This window comes from Arctopsyche grandis, chromosome 3 (assembly GCF_051622035.1).
Source record: "Arctopsyche grandis isolate Sample6627 chromosome 3, ASM5162203v2, whole genome shotgun sequence".
NCBI classification, from domain to species: domain Eukaryota; kingdom Metazoa; phylum Arthropoda; class Insecta; order Trichoptera; family Hydropsychidae; genus Arctopsyche; species Arctopsyche grandis.
This window is the reverse complement of record NC_135357.1, coordinates 18615311-18638357: the sequence shown is the minus strand read 5'-3', so window position 1 is coordinate 18638357 and position 23047 is coordinate 18615311. Positions and strand designations below refer to the sequence as shown.

At 32.0% G+C, this 23047-nt stretch overlaps 1 protein-coding gene across 1 annotated transcript in view; it reads left to right on the top strand.

The window, feature by feature from the left end:
- The first annotated feature begins 3945 nt into the window (after positions 1–3945).
- Positions 3946–23047, top strand: part of Octalpha2R (alpha2-adrenergic-like octopamine receptor) — a 223323-nt gene continuing 204221 nt past the window's right edge. The window contains exons 1-2 of the mRNA XM_077427801.1: positions 3946–4668; positions 10817–10960. Of these exons, the coding sequence (XP_077283927.1) occupies positions 4081–4668; positions 10817–10960 (732 nt within the window). The 5' untranslated portion in view covers positions 3946–4080. The remainder of the gene's footprint in view (positions 4669–10816; positions 10961–23047) is intronic.

The following is a 23047-nucleotide window of genomic DNA, read 5'->3' as shown; positions in this document are numbered from 1 at the left end:
CATACATATATGTATGTATGTAGGTACTATCTGACTCCAAGTCAATCCTTTTTAATCAGAATCTACAACTTTATTTGATTTTATTGTTGAAACGGTTCCAAACGAATTGGCAACATATCCTCATTTCAATCATTAACATTATTTGAAAATATTTCAACATTATTTGAACATATTCTAAATCTATAATAATGTTATTTATATAAAGTACATATGTACAAATTTGGCCATAAGTGTCACCTTCAGGCAAAAACCCGCAATGGTAAATATAAAATGACGTTTATAATTTTTTTTTTTAATTTTATATTTTATAAAAAAAACAAAAAAATGACGTATAAAAAAACATTCAACTTGATAAAGTCGTTTAAGAGAACGTTTAAAAAATCACAAGTCCTGTGCCTCCAACCAATCGATTTATCAAATATACAGGATATTGTTTAAAATTAATAAAATTTTATATTTAACATTTCTAACGAAAAAATTTTACCACTATGTAGGTTCATCGATGAAAATCCAAAATTCGCGTTTTTCGCTCCGGTTGAACACGTACATATGTTTGTATGTATTCTACATAAATATATTAAAATCTTTAATATCAAACATCAAGAAATTCTATATTTTGGTATTTTTGAAGTCTATATATTTATTTATTTAAGAATACTTCGGAAAGGCGGCAAAGCCGATGGACCCAAGAGGTTTGATAAGCAAACAGTAGTACAGTATTAAATAAGATAATGAAAAAAATGAGAGTAAAAATAAAAAAAAAACCGAAAAGAAAATATAAACCCCTCAAAATAGTCGAAAATAAAACAAACAAGAAGAAATACAAAAGATAAACTTTACTTTTTAAAATTATATAAGATATAGTGTGAAAGAGATAAAGTTATAGGCGTTGAAATAACTAAAATCTGACAAAAAGAGGGGGTGGCGGAAAGAAAATATATTTCTACTTACCAGTAAACGTCAAGATGGTCAAAATCGTAGCATTTTTTAACGTGTCTATTACGATTATTTTTCAACATCGAACTATCAGAATCGATTTACATTTCCATCGCTGACCAAACCACGCAAAATGGCAAAGTTTCGATCGGAAGAGTGTAGGAAAACATACTGAATCGCTTGCGAAATTAACCTTAGACGAGCCTTGTAAAGAGGAAGAAAAAAACCCATTTATTTTAATGAAATCATCAAGTGTATTTTAAACTAAGTTACAAAAATCTATTAATTCATTGGATAGACTATTCTAAATTTTAACCACATTTATATGTACATACATTTTAGCCTTGTAAAGAGGAAGAAAAAAACCCATTTATTTTAATGAAATCATCAAGTGTATTTTAAACTAAGTTACAAAAATCTATTAATTCATTGGATATACTATTCTAAATTTTAACCACATTTATATGTATGTATGTATGTATAATTAAATTTTTTGAAACACTGAAAAACCTAGCTGTAAAAGAATTGAAACTTTCTGTTTATAATTTAAGTCGATTGCCATCGGCTGAAAGAAGCACTTATTTCTTTATGAATTACTAGTGTTTTTACCCGGCTTCGTTCGGTATTTGTAATATAAACCGCTTAAACATTGCCAATCTAATAGTAAACATTTTTTTTAATTTATTTGAATAGTTTTATTTAATAAAAAAATAAATGAATATTCAATATTCATTTGTTTTTTTTATTAAATTGAACATCACGGATTCTACGAACCAAACAAACAAACATACATACAAAGTCTCTTTCGAAATTATATATATATATAAGATATATTATACATTTTTATTTTTGAAAATGTAGTGTTTTTTTTTCTGAAATTTTTGTAATAAATAAATGAATAAATAAATAAATAAATAATGAATTTACAATTGTTAAATTTCATATTTGACTAGCTGAACCCGGCATGCGTTGCAACGCCACAATAACGCATGCAATTCCCGTTCCCTTTCCCTACCCCGTTCCCGTTTCCGTTCTCGTTCCCGTTCCCGTTCCCATTTGTCGGAAAAATGCAATGACACCCATTCTCGTTTTTCCCGTTTCCTTTTCCGTTTTTTCCCGTTTTTTTTCACAATAATCTTCCCGGACATGCATACAATAAATCCTGAAAGTTCCTTCGTAATCGGTTCAGTGGTTTAGGAGCCTATTCGAGACACACACAAACACACAGACATTCATTATATACATATATAGACATTAGCTTTTAGCCTGTATTAAATAAATATTTTTTTGTCTGCGAAGTATCAGCAACTAAGATTTTTTTTCGGGAGAAGTTTTAATTGCTTAAAATGAGGTTCAATAATACTCGATGATGGTTTTAGTAAATATGTACATATATTTATGTGTAAAACAAAATAGCTAATTAAAAAAAAAATATTGTTTCAGGAGATCCAATTTCAGAAGATACGGCAATGAAATGAGGGACCCATGAAGTGAAAACTTTCGACTGTCCCCGCGCACGCGACCACAGTAATTAAGATATTCTGCCGGAAAAGTGCGGGGAAAAGTGACGACTCGAAATGGTGACGTGCAAGGCAAAAGTGGTGTGAAAAGCGACGTAATGATCGCGCCGGACGCGGTCGGTCCGGATCGAAACCAAACGACCAGCTCGGTTGAGACGATACAAACGATCGAGATCTGAAAGGACATAAAGGACCGCAAGCTTCAGCGCACCTGAGCTTCAGAACCCTTATCCTGCCAACTGATGATTGATTACGAGCCGGTCCTCCCAAACCGCTCGCCCAAAAGCCACCACAAAATCCAACGCTAATGGGCCACTCTACGTGGCGTTTCTTAAATATGTCAAATTGAGCTTCAGACTTGGACGCCCGCGTCAATCTCGTTAATTATGCTTATCGCGAATCGCTCGCTTTAACTCCTCAAAAGCCGCACGTTTAGTTTTTTCCAGTCGCAGAATAATTTATTCGAACCAAGCTAAAAGCGATTTCAGCGCCATTAGCCTCTCTTACTCCCCTTTCTCTACATTACACCCCCACCCCTTGCGCTGAATTCGCGGTGTCGCCTCTCGTAAAAAAACGAGTGTTTTCAATTTCGCTAACAGCCAAACAACAAACAAGCCTCGCGGTTAAGTGGTTTCTAGCCACCACGCTTTTATAACCACTATACCTGTTCGCGATACCTTGAAAAAAAATTGATCAACAAAAACGAGGAATCAGCATAAAATCAATATCGGCAATAATTCGATGCAATCGATGAGATACAACAATATATCGTTTAATATTACGTGTATGTGGCGTCTTTTACTGTTCAACATATTATAATCTGGATAGCAATTTCAATGCAAGTGGATTGTTTCCATTTCGATGACACTATGCGATAGTGCCATATGATTGTTTAATTGCTTTAGACTTTTATTCAATAGAAATTTTATGAGTTTGATGAATCGTGTGTGGTACATAAAAAAGTAGATAGTTTAATTGTATAGTTTGGATATTACAATATAATATTTAAGCAAAAACAGAAGACATTTTTATACGCGTATCTTAAAAAATAAGAGTACTGTTAAAATATTCAATGTGCACGTTACGTTGGCGAAACTGAGCAATTTAAATGCACATAGTGCTATGTTTGTACTAAAAATAAATAAAATATATAATACGAACGCATTGCCGAATAAACTCATAAACTTGTGCGGGAAAACTAAAAAGAAAAAGAAGTGAAAAAAATGTGAATAGACGTTGAGTACGTACTTATATACTTTGAACGCATTGAATGTTAAATAAAAATTTTATAATAGTAAAAAAAACTGAACAATTTTTAACGGGACCAAAAAACCGAAATCATCAAAATATAATACGTTTCCATTATTTTATTCGTAAATTACATCCACTTCCACCAGAATCAGTTGGTTGACTCTTATATAATAAATATTGTAAGTATTTGTTTAAAAAAAAAAACAAAAAAGTAATAAATTCTGTGCCTATACTTTTCTTCTGTACGTATACGTTTATATATGTATATATGTATATATTTATATGGTTTAATTAAAAAACGAAAAGTCTCAGAATATACATATACATATATATTAAATCATATTAGATATTGGATCGATGTACGGGTCGTCGAATGATTGTCGTAGAAATTGAGGTCCTTCGTGAAGAGCAAGGAAGAACAAAGGCGAAAATGCCGAACGGAACGTATCCCATGTTGGCCAACTACAGCTCGTTTCCATCGTCGTTTATCACCCAAGATGAGTACTCGGCATTGCAGGGTCTTGGCAATGGAACCGGCCAGGACTCGAATATAACGCTGTCAGGATCGGCGATAAACGACAGCTATCTGAATCAAACGGTGATCGTGTACAATGCGGGGTATCCCAGTGGCTATTCGTTACTGCACATCATCATCGCGTCGTTTATCGTTACCATCTTGATGATCATGGTCGTCGTGGGAAATATGCTGGTGATCATCGCTATTGCGACGGAGAAAGCGCTCAAGAACATACAGAATTGGTTCATCGCTTCGTTGGCCGTGTCCGATTTCTTCCTAGGACTTGTTATAATGCCGTTCTCGCTGGCCAACGAGCTCATGGGCTATTGGATATTTGGTTACTGGTGGTGCGAAATATATTCAGCTATGGATGTGCTCTTGTCCACGGCCAGCATCATGAATCTATGCCTCATATCGCTGGATCGATATTGGAGTATAACGCAGGTGAGTTTTTATTATGTTTATTTTATTTTATGTACTTTTTTACATATGCATACACATGTACGTTAAAATTGCATTTGTACAAAACATTTACTTTTATATCGTTTGTTCATGAACCGGGAGTATTTTTAGTATTACAAATTTTTTTCCAAATAGTCTGCGAATGTTAAATTTTTTGCAGCAGACTTTAGAGAATGAATTTAATTTTGTGCTCTTGAAATACTTACACGGAAACAACTTTTTACTGTTCTGATAATCTTAATCATATTTGCGAAACATTTCAAAATACGGTTTTAGCCGAACTATTTGCATATATTTAGATCCAAATTTTGGATTTCAATGCTTTTGCCAATTAAATTTGATATTAAACTGTTTTTTTTACAAATTTGTTGAGTTAACTCCACTTAAGCAAGGTTTTCAATTGGAAGAATTTCAAAAAATTTCTTATTGCACTGCGAAAAAAGTCGCATTTAAATTGTCTACATGAATAAAATATACATTGGGGAGTATATCATGAGATGGACGCTTGAAGACTAGGGGGGGGGGGAGGGGTAAAAATGGGGGGTTAAAGCATATCGAATTTCAGATACGCCAATGACGCCACTCTCATAGTCAACTCCGAAGAGGAAATGGCAGATTATCTCCGTCGTTTGCAACACGAAAGCAGAATATTTGGACTCTAAAACAAAGATTATGATAATGGATCGACATGGCCAACTGGTGTGGACGGATGCTGTATCTGATCTAGAAGTTGTACACGAGTTAATTTATATCGGATCAATGTTATCGGATGACGGAGGATGTGAGACGGAAATAAAAAGGCATGGCAAAAAGCTCAGTATCAAAACTGAGCAAAATTTGGAAAGACCGAGGCATCACGAAATGCGTCTGGTCCGAGCTCTGGTCTTCCCCGTATTTCTATACGGAGTGGAGACATAGACGGTACGAAGTAGAGAAAGGCAGAGAATATACACTTTTGAGATGTGGTGTTGGAGATGGAGGGGTAAAATCTCCTGGACAGCAAGAATAAACAATGCCTTCATCCTGCAAGAGCTTAGGGCTGGCGATAGGCTATCATATACATACATATACAGAGACTATTTGTCTTGAGCGTATCCTCCAGTTCTTTGAACACATCAGGACAACCTGGAATAAATGGTCGTTTTGGGAAGCGTTGAGGGAAGCAGAGGAAGAGGACGATTCCCAACAAGATAGGGCTAAGAAGTTAGGGCTGCTGCGAGCTGCAGGGTGTCGCGAGGGCTGGGGGACCATGACGGGCCGCATTATGAAAGTTGAAGGGAAAGTAACGACCCTCAGACCGAAAGTGACCGGAAAGAAGAACATAATGTAAATGAAAATTATTCATGTACATATATCTTATATTCCAGATATGATTAAATATTGAAAATAATCACACGCATTTGTACCAATGCACATACTTAAGCGAAGCTGCCTGTCACAATTAAGTCAGTCTACATATAAAATAATAAAAATTTTATTAGGATAGCAATCTTCCTGATTTATTAATTTATTTTATATTTTCATAATAAAATTATAACAAAATTGATTAAATGCAAGTAAATAAAACCAAACATTATTAGATACATACATACATAGTAACAGATGAGTTATAAAATGTTGAAATTACTATCGCGCAGAATAAGCAAATACTGGGTTGTTTTTAAGTGGTGATTATGTTATTTTGAATGTGTATATAACCTTCGCTTACACATCAGCATTTTAGAAATAGATTTGTGAGATTTATTTTTACTGAATTTTCAGTGTTCGCCGTATGAAACAACAGTTTTCGCATTAACCACAAACAATTAACTCGTTTGAACAGCCAACTCTGCGTCCGCCAATATTTATTTAAGAGTTTAATGCTTGAGCGTGCCGTAAACGATAATAAAAGCGATATTTAAGTCCCACTGTGTTTTATGTAGCTCACTGTTGTAAAGTGTTTATATTTCAAAACTGAAAATCATTCCAATTTTCTCCCGGAAGAAATCGATTTTCGAATCGTAAATTGTAAGTTCAAGGATAATAGTCGCTACATTATATTCAAACGAAAATTTTCGGGTAAAATTGTATTTGGAATGCGGAAAATAATCTGGAATGACTGGTAATGTAAAATAAACCATTTCATTGCCAAGTTCGAACGGAGCCTGAAATTGATTAATTAACATTAAGTGACAGCTTCGACTTCGATTCACAAAATTCTTCAGTATTTTTATACTATTACGTGACGTATCCTCAACGATCCGTAAATTTATTTGATTTTGTCATATTTTTGTATAATTTGTCAAAAACAGAGTGACGTTAAAAAATTATTGGAAAGTTAAACGAGATAAAATATATATGTACATAATATGTTTATATATAAGAACGATATAATATGTTTCCGAGAATCTTGTCAGTGAAATTTTTATGTATTGGCCATTCAATTTCGAAAAATAGGATGATTTACTGCACGATTGAAGCATATTTTTCCTGAATTTGATTTGTATCGAGCATGTTTTTATTGTTATTTGTGAGATAAGCGAATGTTGTGTAACATTTGTGTAGGAAAATACAGCATTGCAAATAAAACTAGACGAAATTTGAATGACAATCAAACTTGCTTGAAAGAATATCATTTCGGAGCGGAAAATAACGTTGCATTTGAAAGGAAATCCTTCAAGCTTTTGTATAGTGCGCTACTAGGTATAATACTTGTAGTGTATATGTGGAGTTTGACGCGAAAGCACTCGTAGGCGGGAGAAGAAAGTGACGCTATTGATCCAGACAGGGTCAGACTAGAGAAATAAAAAGGAAGAAAATATGTATGAACATCCATACATATATGTTTGTATGTATTACATATGAATCTATGAATGTTTCTTCAATTGGAAGTGCATATGTATAATAACGATAGTGGAAGAACTCCAAACGGAATCGATCTTCGGCAAACCGTGAAGAATCTAAGCCCTTCCATTTATTATTGGGATATAATATGTATTGAATCTACTGAATTAAGCGCAGAAATAAATTAGGGAGTCGTATATTATAATAAATTGATTCAATTAAATTTATTCAGATTGTTATAATGTGATGATAGCATAAAATATCAGTGATGTAAATGAAAGTATGTTAGGAAACATTGCTTGTCAATACTAATTGTGCAAACTACACACTATCTTTAGTTATTCTCAGCTAACTTTAGAAGGCTCCTCAAGATAATAGTCGAATATATTATATATGCACGATTATATCATGTATGCGCGTATGTAGGTTTTCATCTTAAAGTGGTTTAATCTTGGGGTATTTGAATGAATATATGGCATTGAACGATTGAAAAACGAAGTACATATGTATATGAAACCGGTAAAGCATTTACGTTCAAACAAATTAAATAAATTAAATATAAATTTAAAGCGATGTAATCAAATGAATTGAAACGAATTTATCGAAGTTTTAAACTGGATTAACGGATAAGAGTTCACCGACTTAAATACCAATTCGTTGGGAAACGTTTAACCAATTATTATATAAAACCTTGTCGTTTCAATATCTATATAGGAAAAATAATACATCTAACTATTGAGATGCTTGAATTGGTACTGAAAAATGTTTTTGTAATAATTTATGTATTATTTACTAGTTTTATTAGCTGAGAGGGGTATTCTAGAAATACAAATACATATGTATGTATATCAAATTTAATAGAGAATATCATAGAGCGTTTTGAAAATATTCTGTAAAGATCTACAGATTTATCTACCTGTATAATAGCATTTTCGCCAACAATTCATACTACGAAATGTCGCAATGATTTAGATTTTCGAACATCGATTAATTCCAGAGAGAAGCATACATAGCTATCGATTACAGTATTAAAAAAATAAAAGATAATCCAAAATGTGCTTCGTAAATACAATGATAGAATATCATTACTATAAATCAACGGTTTGAATTATAGCCGTTATTAAATTCAGTACAGTGCGTCTCCAGCGTTCGCTGCTGCTGTCATCATAAATCTAAAGGTTGTGCTTTTGGTTTCGTAGCGACATGCATAAACTGAGCAAATATAATGTAGTGGCTTTACAGGAAGAACCTAATGCGCCACAATGGCCTACATTTGATTAAGAAAAACAGAAAAATAAAATACATAAAATAAAAAGCAAAAATGCAAAAGCAGAAAAAACATGATAAAAAAAAAATAATAAAATAAAAAACAGAAAACAAAAGAAAAAGAATCAAAATGAAATCCAAAAATCACATTCTTAGTTTCATATTAACAAAAGAAATATAGTACATAAAAATGTACATAAGGAGAAATAAAAAGAAAAAGTAACATAAAATAAAACAATATATAAATAAAAAAAAAATCATAGCGAGGCCCGAATGGAAGAGAGTAGATCAAGATTCCACCCATACATCACATAATTAAGAAAATAATGATGAGCGCAGGTTACCAGATAAATATGTTAAAATAATATCCGATAATCTACGCTCACCAAGGTGGAAAATGTCACATTCAGGGACGGCAGCAACGATTTTATTGAGAAGTCGAATAGCTCTTGGTATAGGAGCCATTCGAAAAAGAACTGTGCAAGCAGGAGGTACAACCATCAAATGATGATGTCTACCGCGCACATAATTATTAGGGACATGAAGTAACAACTGTTCCAGCAACAACAGGCATGACGTATTACCACGCAGGAGCTGGAGAACGAAACGAATTAACGAGAAGTTTCTCCGAAGTTCAAGGGAATTATACCCAAGCATGCCCAAAAGGAAAGGAGTAGGGTAGAGATATGGGCAGTACCCATACTCTTTCTTATAAAGAAAACGAAGAAATGCTTTTTGCACTTTTTCGATAATAAGAGAGTAGTTTGCTTCATGCGGATTCCACACAATCGCATTATACTCTAGCTTACTTCTAACAAGCGAGTTGAAAAGCTAGCGAGAAGACAAGGGGTTGGAGAATAACCTAGCATATCTCAAGACAAATCCAAGTCGACGAAAGGAAACGTCAGCGACTGTATTGATGTGGTTGTGAAAGGAGAATTGAGGATCAAAAGTGATACCCAAGTTGACCATAGACTCCACACGCTTCAACAATATGGATCCGATGGAATATCCGTGACAATAGAGCAAATTCGCACGTCCATAACTCATAATGGCACATTTACTAGTATTCAGTTCAAGCCCTAAACTAGAACTGAACTCTAAAACAGCGTTAATATCCGCTCGAAGGAGAGAGGCTGGCCTCTCATCCTTAACAGAAAAAAATAATTTAACGTCGTCTGAAAACAAGAGACATGAAGCACTGCGTAGTACTTAAGGGAGGTTATTAATAACTATAGTAAATAATAAAGTGCCTAATGTGGACCCCTGAGTTACACCAGATTGCGTAAACTATGAAGGAGATTCATAAATACCATATCTAACAAATTGCTTCCTATCACTAAGATAAGAATCAAAGAGTTTAAGAAGACGTGGAGAAAAGCCCACTTCAGCTAATCTGATCATAAGAGCGTCATTATTAACAAGATCAAATGCTTTACGAAAGTCAAAGTAGGCTACATCAACTTATTGACAACCGTCAACTTTAGACATGGTATAATATGAAAAGCAGGCAAGATTAGTGGTAGTGGAACGACACGGTGAAAAACCATGCTGCTCATCATACAACAATCTTTTGAACTGCAAAAGAATCAAACGGTGAAGGATATTATCAAAAATTTTGGGAATAGCCGAGATGATAGCAATAGGTCTTCAGTTTGTCGTCGGGAAATAAGTTCAAGGTCCTCATTGATTGTGATGTAATTGTGCAGAAATGTGAAATAAGGGCTTGAACGCGAACCCACTCACGTTGGTGGCCCACAAACTTTCCTTTTGTCATATTATTACTTAATGGGGTTGAAATATTATATGAATGTATCTAGTATGTATTCTGAAACTTTGGAAGATGGAGAAGCGTTGATAAAATTGATACTGTGGATGGCGTAAGCAACTCGGTAAATGATATTCAGTCTGATTAAGTAGGCAGGCATAGGTTTTTGATTGACTATTTGATAGTTTTAATATCATACATACTTCAATGTTTTATAATTTGTATCTGTTTGTAAAATTTAATATTGTATATAAATTTAATCGTTTATTTCAGGCCGTAGAATATCTGAAGAAGAGAACTCCAGCACGTGCAGTTGTGATGATAGCAGCCGTGTGGCTGATGTCAGCTCTCATCTGCATTCCTCCCCTTTTGGGGTGGAGGGCGAAAAGGGAGGATGAAGATTTCCCCAAATGCAAGGTGAGAATCATTATACTATATCTATTATAGATATACAAATTAAATTTCGCACAAACTTTATGTCATTATACAAAACACGTTGTCTGGAAAATCCAAATTTTATTGGTCGGATCGTTTGAATTTTTTAAATCTTCATAAAAACGCGTAATAAACTAAATTTTATCGAAAACGGGGTTAAATGGTGTATTAAATTCACATTAAATTACTTTAGCGACTTTTTTTATATTATCACGCGCCCCGCATTATCGGATCATAAATTCAGAAGAAAATGCTAATGCGTTCTATGTAGATCTTATGTATAAAATATCTATGTACATATATGCTTATACGTATATTTACGGTTTGATTTATTCCATCTTTATTTTTCGAAATTACGAAGCGTTTTTCGTTTGATTTTAATGAAATGGTAAAACTTGTGTGTATAATTTAATTATAATTATTTTATTGATATATGATATATATATATATATATATATATATATATATATATATATATATATATATATATATATATATATATATATATATAAAAGATTTATGTATGTATGTATCTTATATTTAGGAAAGGGTTTTAGTGTAAATAAGTCCGACTTTATGTACTTATCGACTAATTTAAGTAATAATATCAGACGTTCCAATCTTCATATAGTATCACACAGAATCTTGCTAATTTGTTACGACGAAAATTAAATTAAATGTTATAGTTTTATTAATGCTTTTCATAAAAAACCGAAATCGATGACGTCATTTTCACAAATTTACAAATTTAAATAAACTTCCGGTGATTAATCGACGCCATTTTGACAGCGTCGACCATTGTTTGATATTTCTAAAACCTGATATATGTATGTATGTATGTATTATATCTATGCATTATATGTATACAGGCAAATAATTTATTTAAGCTCTTCTTGAATTCTGAACATTAATTATGTTATAAATTATATACACCTGAACAAGTTAGATATAATGAAATACGATGAAGCTAAGCGATAAATATAAAACTCGTTAAAAGCTTTACAAAAGGGACCACAATATAGCGGTGGGTGTATTATAGAAATATATAATATAAAAAGTACTCCGCCTGAGATTACTTAGAACAGAGCTCTAGAGAGTTTAACGACCTGAAGATGACCTGCGAATAGCTCTTAAATGTATTTTCAAACTGTAGTTTCGCATCAAATAAGATTTCATTTAAAAAAACTTAATTAACTTTATTTATATGTAAATTTATTTATATATTAATTATTATAAAATATTATTATATATTTACGCATACTTTTATTATTTTGATTTTTAAACAAAATTTTTATCTTAAATTGGACGGGTAGTTTATATTAATTCGTGTGGAGATTTTTCATATAGCGTCATCCTCAAAATTCACTCACTCCTTATGATTTCACGGTAAATTCACACTAAAAAAAACGAATACTTATTAAATAATTTATGTTTTAAATCCAATTAATAAGAAAAACTACGTACATACATATGTAGATAAAGTAAAAAACAGTTTAACAATATATAAAAATTTCGATAGATGTTTAAATCTTATTATACTATTTTCTTACAAAACTATATGAAATAACCAATTTTGATAATAAATTGAAAACATCCAAATACATATATACATATACAGTGCCGGTCACTGAAAACGGAACGACTTACAAAAACACGAAAAAACCATTTTACGCGTTTATTCGGATTTAAAGTCACGCCCAAATGATTTAAAATGATGGTTTATATCATTGTAGTTAATTTTGGGTTAATATGTATGTTGGAAAAATGTAAAAAAACGAACTAGGTCAAATTAAGCGTGAAGGATATTTTACGACCAGATGGCTTCTTCACGCATTATTGCTGTAGAAAATAAACCCCAACACTTTTGAACATTTTCTTAATTATTGAATAACAACATATTGACACATAAAAATAAGATAAAAAAATATTTAGTATTTAGTTGCTCCCCCTTTGTTTTAATGACTGCGACAATTCCCCAAAGCATGGAATTTACGAATTCCTCGAGGATTTGTAATGGGAATTCCTCAAATCATATTTTTTGGATAGTATTTGTAATGATTGAAGGTTTGGAATGATATTTTTGCTGATTTTTCATTTAATAATACTCCACAGATTCTGGATGGGGTTCAAATCGGGGCTTTTTCCAGGCCAAGTTAATGTTGGTACTCCGACTTGTTGTAAATAAGTCTTCACATTTGAAAAAATAATTCAAATATCAATTTTTTTGTCTTTATTATTATTGTACACATTCAAATGCATAAAGAAATAAATTAGCGATTTTGCACGATGGGAAAGTGCAGAATCGTCCTGAAATGTGACGTCATGACACCTAGAAAGGTGTTTTTCTATTGATGGTATGAGATGCTCTTTTAAAATATTTTTGTAAATTTCTCCATTCACGAACCCTTTCATAAATGTAATTTTTCCAACTCCATAATAAAAAAAACATCCCCAGATGATTATACTCTGAGGGTGCTTTGCTGTATTCCAGGTGCAATTTTTCTTGTAGCGTACTCCACATTTACGCCGGAAATTCTGCAACCCACCCGAGCCAATCATGTTGAATTTGTATTCATTCGAGAATATGACTCTTTGCCAATCCATTTCAATCCAAATTTGATGTGTTTTGACCCATTCCAAGCGTGCACGCTTAATTTCCACCGTGAGGAGCGGTTTCTTCGCCGGTCTCCTTGCAAAAAGTCCACTATCTCTAAGGTGTCAACGTACAGTTTCCACACTAATGTCGATTGAAAACCTTTCAGGAGCATCTTGTCTAATTTTTGTAGCAACTTTGAACCTGCCGTGTAATGATTCGCGTGTCAATAAACGATCTTCCCTCCTGGAAGTCTGTATTTACGGTACAGTTCCCTTTTTTCGTTGTAACGTTCCAAATTCCGGTCCTTTCTTCAATATTCTGAAGACAGTAGATTTGGAACATCTTATTCTAGCAGAAATTTCTCCAAATAATGAAAGGAAATTTCTTTATAACTCACCATATTCGATATAATTAGCTACACTTCGTACGTGTTTTTCTGTTCTGCGGCATGTTTCTTCAAATTATATTGTTTCCACTTCGAAATCACAAAGGAAAATGAGCCTGAATCGAAGAAAGGATGTGTATTTAAATAATTAGGTAGTAAAAAACCCTAATATTTAACGATTATATGTAGGTTTTATTACCCGAAGTTCGTAAAATTTGAAACGTTCCGTTTTATACGTATGTACTTACATACTTATTGAGATGTTTTCAATTATCAAAATTGGTTATTTCTTATAATTTTAGAAGAAAAAAGTAAAATAAGATTTAAACGTCTATCAAAATCTCTCAATATTGTTAAACTGATTTTTTTCTTATTAATTGGATTGAAAACATGAATTGTTTTGGTAATTGTATATACATAAATAACAAACGAAAAAAGTAACGAAAGTGTTTTTTTTTTATATGAAACTCACTTTTTAATCGAGCTTAAAGACTTGATGAAATTTTAAAATAGTTAAAAAAGGCCAAATTTTTAACTGAAGAGTTGAAAACAAATGAACAGATTTATATGTACGTATATTTTTTCTTTCATTAAATAATTTCGGCTATTTATAAAGCTGTCATATCACGTCGGGCACACACAACGGTGACCTCCCTTATCCATTTTTTGCGTGGCCTGATCCACTGTCTGCTCCTTTTTGTGTCACCTGCCCGATACCATTTTAAGCTCCCAACACGCCCACTTCTATACACGTGCGAACTTATAAATATACGCATTGTATAGATATGTATGTATGTTTGTACTTATTATTATAAAATACCCACCACACGACAAAATAATGTCCCTCAGGTTGAGGTATCGGAGCAGTGGTGTAAATATCTCGAACATTCTGTTCCTATATTCTCCCGTGGGTACTACGACTTCCGAGACAAAAATTCAAGAGACGCAAGGTTAATTATTCAGCGGAATTCGGGCCGGTTTCTATTAAGCGTCGTAGATACTTACAGCTGGCTGCGGCGAAGTTTCCATCAACGATATCTTGGTCTTCGTCCTTTCATAATATCTCCTTGTCGATGTTTGATCTTTGTTCGTCTTTTGTATTCACGTTTCTCCCGAATGAAATTTAGTATCATTGAAATTTTGCATGAACAGGAAAAGGGATTTCTCGACGCTTGCGAACAATGTAAAATTTTTCACTGTGTAAATTGATCACCAATTTTGTAAATATTTTGCGATTCTATAAAATGTCATTGTTAAGCCCAAAAACGTCGTTAAAAACATCAAACAACTTCCGTTTCCTTTGATTTTCAACGCGTAATAATTGAACGGGTACATCAAAACAACGGTAATGGGTGACGAGACAGCCTTAAAGTATTGTTTGTTAATATTTTTGTTTTGTTTTATTGTCATATAAAATAATTATATTGAGAGAAATAATTGTATCGTACATAAACATATATGTATATATATGTTTACATATGTATGTACATACATATGACCCATTATATTTGAAATTGGCCACTTTTCTTCATTTCGATAAATATCTAGCAAAACTTTAAATAGGTGGTTTTGCGTTTTACAATATTTAAAATACATGGCCTGTATTACGTTTATTCTGCTTTTCCAGGATTCTGTACATATCGAATTAAAATAAGTGAAAGCAATTTGTGATTTAATTCAAACATTGTTTGCATATATATTTATTCAATATTTGTTGTGAATTCATTTAAATTTTATGTTAAAACAAATTTTTCACATTTTTATCAGTATTTTTTGATATTTAAATAATGAATAGTAATATATTTTATCAAAAATGAAATATTATAGTTATTTTTGATAATCCTAAAAATATTCGTTTGGCAACGAACGTGATCAAACTGATTTCTGAAATTATATATTAACTCTCGAACCCAGAGCATATTTACAATATTACAGCATAATGCAACATTGTTAAACAAAAAACTATTTATTTCATACATATTTTTGTGCGAAATTTTGAGAATATTCTCTTATTTAAATTATAAATTGTGACGCTAATAACTAATAATACTTAACAATGATTTGCTATAAATGCAAAAGTGTTGTGTTGTTGACTAATTATGTGCTGTGCGAGCTTTGTGAAGAACCTTTCCACCATGATTGTGTGGGGATTTCGGAAACAAAATACAAAAAAATGACGTCAAAGAATAAGGAAAAATGGCGATGCGTTTCTTGCCGTATCCATCCTAACCCCCTTCCGCCGTCTCAGTCCTCATCACTAATGCTCAGTTCTCAAGATTCAGTCATCAGTCCTCAGCCATCTTTATTTGATATACTTAATGAAATTAAATGCTTTCGAGCAGACTTTAATACCATGAAAAATGAGTTTGAAAACATAAAATCTGTAATCACAGACATAAACAATAAATTATTCACAATAGAGGCTAAGTCTGATGAATTTGATGGGAGACTAACCACTGCTGAAAAGAAAATTTCCTGCTTTTCTGATGTAAATAAAGGTTTAATTGAGGCGCAAAATACTATTGTTGAACTGAAACAAGAAAACAATCTGCAAGATCAATTCTCTAGAAAAAACAATGTAGAAATATCCGGCATACCTATGAAAAAGGGTGAAAATCTAGTGTCTATATTATATGACTTATGTGCTGTCGTGGGTCACAAATTGTGCGACACAGATATTGACACCATACACCGTGTGCGGCCGTACCCGTCCCAGGGCGTTGCAGGTTCACAGCAACAGCAACAGCGAGAGGGCAACAGCGATGTGAGTGTGCGCACGTCATCAGTGGTCGTACGATTCACTCAGCGCCGTCGTAAGGAGCTGCTGATGGCGGCCGTGCGCGCCCGCCGCGGCATCACCACCAACGACATCAATATTCCAGGCCCGCCCACCACCCTATACGTAACGGATCACCTTACACCAACGAATAAATTATTATTGAAGCGAGCACGCCAATTGAAAACTGAATATAACTACGCCTACTTGTGGGTTAAAGATTGCAAGATCATGATTAGAAAAAGTGCGAGCTCCAATATCATACAAATCTCAAAAGAATCAGATCTTTGCAAAATCAAATGACTAAGTGCAATATTGAATTTTAATAACCTAATAATTATCTATGCATTTATTGTCTACTGGTCTGCATCACATATTATAATGTATGTGCAAACAATTATGTACGTATGGCTATATAATTTATTATTTTTATTATTACTATATAACTATGCTATTTACATATATTTTACTCATAAACTAAAAAAGGTACGAGTTCATTTTTATATTTGTGTCCATGTATACCTTTGCATTTCAACTGGTATCACCAAGGATGGTTTGCTTAATAATTCCATATCTTTATCTGTGTATGCAGTTATGTGTATGTTTATATGCATATATCTATTTTCATTTATGCATATGGATATTTATATTTATATCACTACGTGCTCTATCTACTTCCTTTTTTACAATGTCTTCTAATCGTCTTGTCATTTATTATCAAAATGTCAGAGGTCTCCGAACTAAATCTGACTCTTTTCTTCAAAATGTATTAGTTAATAATTATGATATTATCTGTCTATCAGAAACTTGGCTAAATGACTCATTCAATAATAGTGAGTTTTTTGATGCCAGATATCAGGTGTTTCGACGTGACAGAGATTATTCTCTTCATAACCAAATATTTGGTGGTGGTGTAATCATAGCTGTGAAAAATAATCTACCCTCTGTCATTCAAAATAATTGGTTAACTTCCACAGAAGACCTTTGGATTACTATTACCACTAAATTTTTTAAACTAAATATCTGTACTATCTATATTCCTCCTGGTAATTCTCACCAAACTCTATTAGTTACCCATTTAAATAAAGTATCTGATCTAATAACCAATTATCCAGAGGATCGATTCATTTTACTCGGTGATTACAATCTTCCCACTATTGATTGGACAAAATACGACTCAAATCTGCATCTATTTCCTTCCAATTGTATTAATTTTTCTTCCCTTTCCTTTACTCAATTCTTATCTTATAATAAACTTTATCAATACAATTATTTGTCAAATACTAATAATCGTATTCTTGACCTAGCTATTAGTAGTTTCCCCTTATATATTTCTCGTGCTGACTCTACGCTAATCCATGAAGATTCTCATCATTTATCCTTTTGCATCTCAATAATTTACAACAAATCTTCACCCTTGAATTATAATTATAATAAAACTTTCCTCTTTAGAAAAGCTGACTATGCTACAATTATTCCAATTTTAAGCGATATCAATTGGAATTCACTTTTGTCCAATTTAAATATTGATTTAGCTTGTAAAAAATTTTACGATACCTTACAAAATATTATTCAATGCCACGTCCCTTTTACTCTTAAATCTAAACGTACCAAATATCCCCCTTGGTTTACATCGTCTCTTATTAAAATAATAAAAGAAAAAAACAAATTCCATAAAAAATTTAAAATTTATTCAAATCCCTTAGATTATCAAAGTTTTTCACTATTAAGAGCTCGAATTAAAAAATATTCTTTAATCTGCTTTAGAAATTATATTTTTCTTATTCAAAATAATATTAAAACTAATCCCAAATCATTTTGGTCATATATAAATTCAAAAAAAAATACCTCCTCTTCATATCCTTCCGTAATGTATTATGGAAATAAGTCGGCTTCACATGGTTCTGAAATCTGTACCATTTTTGCTGACTATTTTGACTCCACTTTCAATAGTGATTCTACCATTAACCTTTCTATCTCTAATACAGATACTTCTTCTTGTAACTTATCTACTTTTCATTTTGACTTATCTACTGTACTCAGTCACATCAACTCTCTCAATGTTAATCTTGGTGCGGGTTGTGATGGTTTGCCTTCTTTTTTCCTTGTTAAATGTGCTGTCCCATTATCTCTTCCCATAACAATCCTTTTCAATCTTTCTATGTCGAACGGTAAATTTCCTGACTATTGGAAATTATCTTACATCACCCCTATTTTTAAAAAAGGTGATAAGAATCTTATTGAGAATTACCGTCCTATATCTAAACTATCTGTCATTAGTAAAATCTTTGAAAAAATTATCTATAATTTCCTTTTCTCCAATTTCAAAAACTACATTATACCTGAACAACATGGTTTTTTTAAGGGGAGATCGGTAGAGACTAACCTGCTTAATTTCACTAGTACTCTCACATCTTATATGGACAAACGAATCCAAATAGACGTCGTTTATACGGATTTCTCTAAAGCTTTTGATAAAATCAATCACAACCTTTTACTCAATAAACTTTGGTCCCTCGGAATCCGAGGAAATTTATTTCGTTGGATCTCTTCGTATATACTAAATCGTCACCAAATCATAATTCTCAATGGTTTTAGATCATCACTTAGACATATTCCTTCCGGTGTCCCACAAGGGTCGCATTTAGGTCCCTTATTCTTTTTACTCTATATTAATGATATCTCATACATCTTCAAACATTCCTTTATACTTCTTTACGCTGATGATTTAAAAATTTACAAACCTATATACACCATAGACGATTGTCATAAGATACAAGAAGATCTAGATAGATTCTCTATATATTGTTTAAATAATGATCTTTTTATTAATCTAGAAAAATGCTCTATTTTAAATTTCACTAGAAATAAGTCAATTCTTACTAATCAATATCAATTAAATCATTCAATCCTTAACACGTCATCTTCTATTAAGGATCTTGGTGTAATACTCAATAATAAACTAGATTTCTCTGAACATATTTCTTTTATTACCAACAAAGCATTTAAATCTCTTGGATTCCTACTCCGCTCAACAAAACCCTTTAATGATCCTTATGTACTAAAATTACTTTATTTTTCCTTTGTAAGGTCTCACCTTGAATTTGCCTCAATTATCTGGTCACCTTTTTATTTATCCCATATTAATTGTATTGAGAAAGTTCAACTTAAATTTATTAAATCCTTACGCTACCTTTTTCCTACCTATACCCATTCTACTGTTTCCGACATTTTAAAAATCCTTTCTTTTAACAATCTTTCTGTCAGGCGACGACATTCTGATGCTATATTCTTCTTTAAGCTCATAAATGGTTTCCTTGATTGTTCTGATTTACTGAATAAGGTTAATTTCAGAATCCCAGTTCGATACCCTAGACGCGTTGCACTCTTTTCACTTGATCCTTTCAATACTAATTCCCAAAAATATTTTTATCTGCAGCGCGTTTATCGTATGTTTAACGGAGAGCTGAATGAGGTTGATCTGTTTGGTATTTCCCTACATCAATTCAGGTCTAACATCAAGAGAATCTTGACCGATTGATTCATTTTTTCTTCTATTCTATTTTTCCAATATTTCCATTATTTTTATACTTTAGTTTAGTTATGTAATGTGCTATTTAATCATATTATAGCTTTCATTCCTTTCCATTTCATTTGTTTATTTTGTATTTACCTTTTTCATTTGTTTTTTATATTTGTAAATTTCAATTTCTTCTTATATTCTATCTTATAACCTTTTCCAAATATTTTAATACTATAGTTTAATTATGCAATGTACTACATATTTTGTCATGCCTTTATTCTTTACTTTTTAATTTGTTTTCCTTATATTTATGTTTTTCATTTTTGTAAAAATCTATTATTGGACTCGGGTGTTACATATATTATTTATTTACTTTTTGTGTTTTTTATACCTATCTCTGTACATCCTGTCTGTTGATTTTTCAATTAATAAAATAAAATAAAATAAAATAAAATAGACATATGTATGTAGGGGAGAGTGGTGTACCTGTGGACAATTTTCGCTTTTTCACTCATAGCTCAGTAACTTTATTGTTTTATGCAAACTTTTTAATGTCATTAGATAGGTTGAATATTCAAGATTAAAATTAAAAAAGAAAAATTTTTAAAGAAAAAAAAAAAAGCATTACAGTTTTTTATTTTTTGCAAAAATAATAGAGACAAAAAAATTGTCCAAAGGTTCAACACTATGTTGAACCTATGGACAGTGTATGTTATACCTTTGGACAGATATGATAATTTATACAAAGTAAACTATTTCATCCAATGTTGAAATTCTCAAGGTCTACATTAAATTCCAACTGTGATTTGAGTCTCCCAGACTGGCCTAACACTCGAGGAGGAAGCAATTTCCCAGAAATTTCCTCTTGACAAATATTATAAATTTTGTCTTCGACCACAAGAAATCTGTTTGTCGATATTTTCTTGCAACACTTAATTTCAATATCATTTTCGATTGGATTATTCATAACTTCAGCAACATAATAATTGAAAGTCTTTTTGGTTGTTAATTTCACAAGAACCTCTAACCTTAACCTCTGGACGCGTCCAGAGGTACAACCAAATAAATGTCCAAAGGTACAACAAAACGAAATATTCAACTAATATTAAAATACACTTCTTTGTGGTTACGTTTTAACACAGATATCGTCGTTACCAAATAGTTAAATAACCACTATACAAAACTAAATGCATATCTTGTATGAATAGTTATTTTAATAAATATGAAAAAACAAACAGTTCGTTGGTAAATATTTACTTTTGGGTCCCAAATAACGAAATTCTCGAAAAAACTCGAATCTGGCAGCGCGCGGCACCAAAAGGTGGATTGAATGTTGCCAATATTCGATGTTCATTATTCCCTAGAACATTGTGTAGCAAAAATATTTTCCCCGACCGAAATAAAGTCATTGTCCACAGGTACATTTGTCCATAGGTACACCACTCTCCCCTAAATTTATAAATTACATATGTTATTATAAAAGACATACGTTTCATAAATTACATATTATACAAAAATTAAAAATGTTATTACATATGTTATATATAAATTATTAATATATAATTTATTTCATATTTTCATAGTTCTTTTGAAAATTGTAATAATAATTTTCACACGATTAAATTTTGAATTGGGAAAAATGTTAAAATACAAAGCACGGAACTTTCGGATGGATATAATGAACTGAAATTTATTTCTTATTTCGTATGGATATTGAATTGAGACATTTTAATTATTTTTGTTCGACAAAAATACAATTTCAATACGCGACGTTCGAGATTTGCATAACGAATGTAGGAGAAGAAGTGGGGATGGGGAAGAGATACAGAGAGAGAAGGGGATGAAAAGCTAAAGTTTTGCGTCCACAGCACAAAACTTTTAACGACAAAAGAAAATTTTCTCGGACGGATCGCCTTTTCTTGCGCCAATGCTGCAAAATAACGTTAACACTCGCACCCATTTGCTAATGGAAACATTTTCTTTGATACAATTTCGATTTTAATGAGTGGACTTTTTTTTCCTTTGTCGTCGCAAAATGTGAATATAAAAAATTTTCGCTTCATTTCATGAACTAACTTCTATAAAAGTAATCGTTTTTAAATATTATCTATTTTTACCTGCAGCGCAAGCGCAGCGATATCTTAATAAAGAAATAATCAGAATTCATTATCTAAATCATAATTAAAAAATTTATTTGATTTTGAATACACAATGGTTCTTATTTAATATTTTTACTCTATCAATTCTGTTATTTTTTCGAGTTTCGTCAACATTTATATAAAACAAAATCTATTAAAAAATAAATAAACGTTTACACTTACACGTCATTGTTAATTCGTACCATATTATTATTTCGACAAGTTTCTTCTACATTTCTTCAAATATGGGAATCGCTGTTATCGATCACTGTCAAACCCATGTCAATACAAGGATAAAATATCACGGAAAATATTTCAGAGGATGAGTTTTGGCCTGGATCGCTATAGCATAGATTAGGCGTTCTAGCATTTTTACATGTGCAAAACCATTAAAAAAAAAACACATGCCGCGTACCATTCTATGGGTCTGTAAAACGTGTCGGTGCAAGAGAGTTAACGGAAGTTTACAATTTATCGATATAATATATTAAATGATAGCTTTGATGACATTCTTTGCATTCTTGTTAATCTCGAAAAACTAAATTATTATTTTTTTTTTAATATTTTTAAACGACAAATATTTTACGTTTCGGAAGAGAAGTCGACGCGAATCACCCGTGAGATGCTCGCGTATAAGATGAGTCAATGTTA